This window comes from Panthera pardus, unplaced genomic scaffold (assembly GCF_024362965.1).
Source record: "Panthera pardus isolate Hobbes unplaced genomic scaffold, ASM2436296v1 HiC_scaffold_8, whole genome shotgun sequence".
Classification (NCBI taxonomy): domain Eukaryota; kingdom Metazoa; phylum Chordata; class Mammalia; order Carnivora; family Felidae; genus Panthera; species Panthera pardus.
Window position 1 is genome coordinate 5,374,234 of NW_026527013.1, and position 1,994 is coordinate 5,376,227.

The 1,994-nt window shown below is 68.0% G+C and overlaps 1 protein-coding gene across 1 annotated transcript; it reads left to right on the forward strand.

Annotated features, from left to right (window-relative positions):
* Window positions 1-453: 453 nt before the first annotated feature.
* ACTL9 (actin like 9) lies at window positions 454-1,764 on the forward strand. Its single transcript, XM_019427965.2, has one exon. The coding sequence runs from the start codon at window positions 514-516 to the stop codon at window positions 1,762-1,764; it is 1,251 nt and encodes a 416-aa protein (XP_019283510.1). The 5' UTR covers window positions 454-513.
* Window positions 1,765-1,994: the final 230 nt, after the last annotated feature.

Here is a 1,994-nt window from a genome sequence, read left to right on the forward strand (position 1 = left end):
TGACCTGAGCCGAAGCTGGATGCTTAACCCACCGAGCCACCCAGGCGCCCCATAAGGGTTACTATTTTTAATTAAATTAATTTTAAGATGAAATTCTAAGGAAGCACCAAGAGAAGGATTCTTGGGGCTTCCTGGGCTCTTGGGTCTTCCTGGGATCAGGGAGCTGGTCTCTCCTTGGGCACCCTCTAGCCTGCTTCTCCAAACTTGCCGCTTTGGAGGGGCATCCCCAGAACAGAGGAGTATCCTGGCAGCTTTCTGGGATAGGCTCATCCCCTTCCCCTTCCCTTCCCCTGCATTGTGAAGTCTTTTGAAGGGGGCAGCCAGCAGGGTGATGATTCGAGGGTGACAGGGTGATATGAGGGTGATGTCATAGACCACTGGTCCGTCCCCTCCCTCCGCATGTGCCTGCCCTGCTCGCGCCTCAGCCTTTTCTCCTCACACCCCTGCCCCCCCCCCCACCCCCAGAGGAAAGCGGTCAGCCTTGCCAAGCAGCCCACCCAGCCACCCGCAGCCATGGACGCCAACCACTCCGGGTGCACGAAGCCCCAGCCCTCCCCGGAGGCCCCCAGGCCTGGCGCGAACCCCGGCTCAATCCTGGCGAACGAGACCCTGCAGCAGGAGCCCCCCAGCATGGTGGGCGACAGGTTGCCACCAAGGACCGGCGCGGTGGTCATCGACATGGGCACAGGCACCTGTAAGGTGGGCTTCGCGGGCCAGGCCCGGCCCGCCTACACCGTGGCCACCATCGTGGGCTGCCAGCCCAAGAAGCCGTCCTCCCCCCGGCAGGCGGCGCTGGAGACTTTCATCGGCGAGGCCGCCCGCAAGCGCCCGGAGCTGACGCTGGTGCAGCCGGTGCGTAACGGCATCGTGGTGGACTGGGACGCCGCCGAGCTCATCTGGCGCCACCTGCTGGAGCACGACCTCCGCGCGGCCCCGCGGGACCACCCGCTGCTGTTCTCCGACCCGCCCTTCAGCCCCAGCACCAACCGCGAGAAGCTGGTGGAGGTGGCCTTCGAGTCGCTGCGCTGCCCCGCCACGTACGTGGCCTCGCAGGCCGTGCTGTCCGTCTACGCGCACGGGCGGGTCAGCGGGCTGGTGGTGGACGCCGGCCACGGCGTCACCTGCGCGGCGGCGGTTTTCCAGGGCTACAACCTGCCGCACGCCACCGAGCGCCTGGACCTGGCGGGCACCCACCTGACCGCCTTCCTGGCGGAGACGCTCCTCGGCCCGGGCCTGCCGCCGGGCCAGCACGACCTGGACACGGTCGAGGCCATCAAGCATCGCTACTGCTACGTGGCCCCCGACTTCCTCCAGGCGCAGGCGCGACCCGAGCGGGAGTGCCGCCAGACCCTGAGGCTGCCCGACGGGCGGACGCTCACGCTGGGCAAGGAGCTGTTCCAGTGCCCCGAGCTGCTGTTCAGCCCCCCGGAGATGCCGGGGCTGTCGCCCGCGGGCGTCCCCGCCATGGCCGGACGGAGCCTTCACAAGGTGCCCCCGGAGGCGCGCGCGGACGTGGCCCAGAACGTGCTGCTCTGCGGGGGCTCCTCGCTCTTCCGGGGGTTCGAGGGCCGCTTCAGGGCGGAGCTTTTGCGCCGCCAGCCCCCGGAGGCCCACGTGGTGGTGGCGGCGCAGCCTTCCAGAAACTTCTCGGTGTGGAGGGGGGGCTCTATCCTGGCCTCGCTGCGCGCCTTCCAGGCCTGCTGGGTCCTGCGGGAGCAGTACGAAGAGCAGGGACCGCACATCGTCTACCGCAAATGCTACTGACCCCCGGCGGCGCGGGGGGGGCGGGGCGGGGGGGGCACTAAAGCTTCCAATACCCAGCCGGCTCTGTCCTGCCTTGACCCAGGGCCCAGCCCGGTCCACTCCCGGGCCCGCCCACCCTGGCTCACCTCGGGTTCTGACCCCACCAAGATGTGCCTCCCGGACATCCTGCTTCTTTCCTGCCCTAACTCAAGGACCCCCAACCCATCTCCATAACCTGCTCCTCCCCAAGG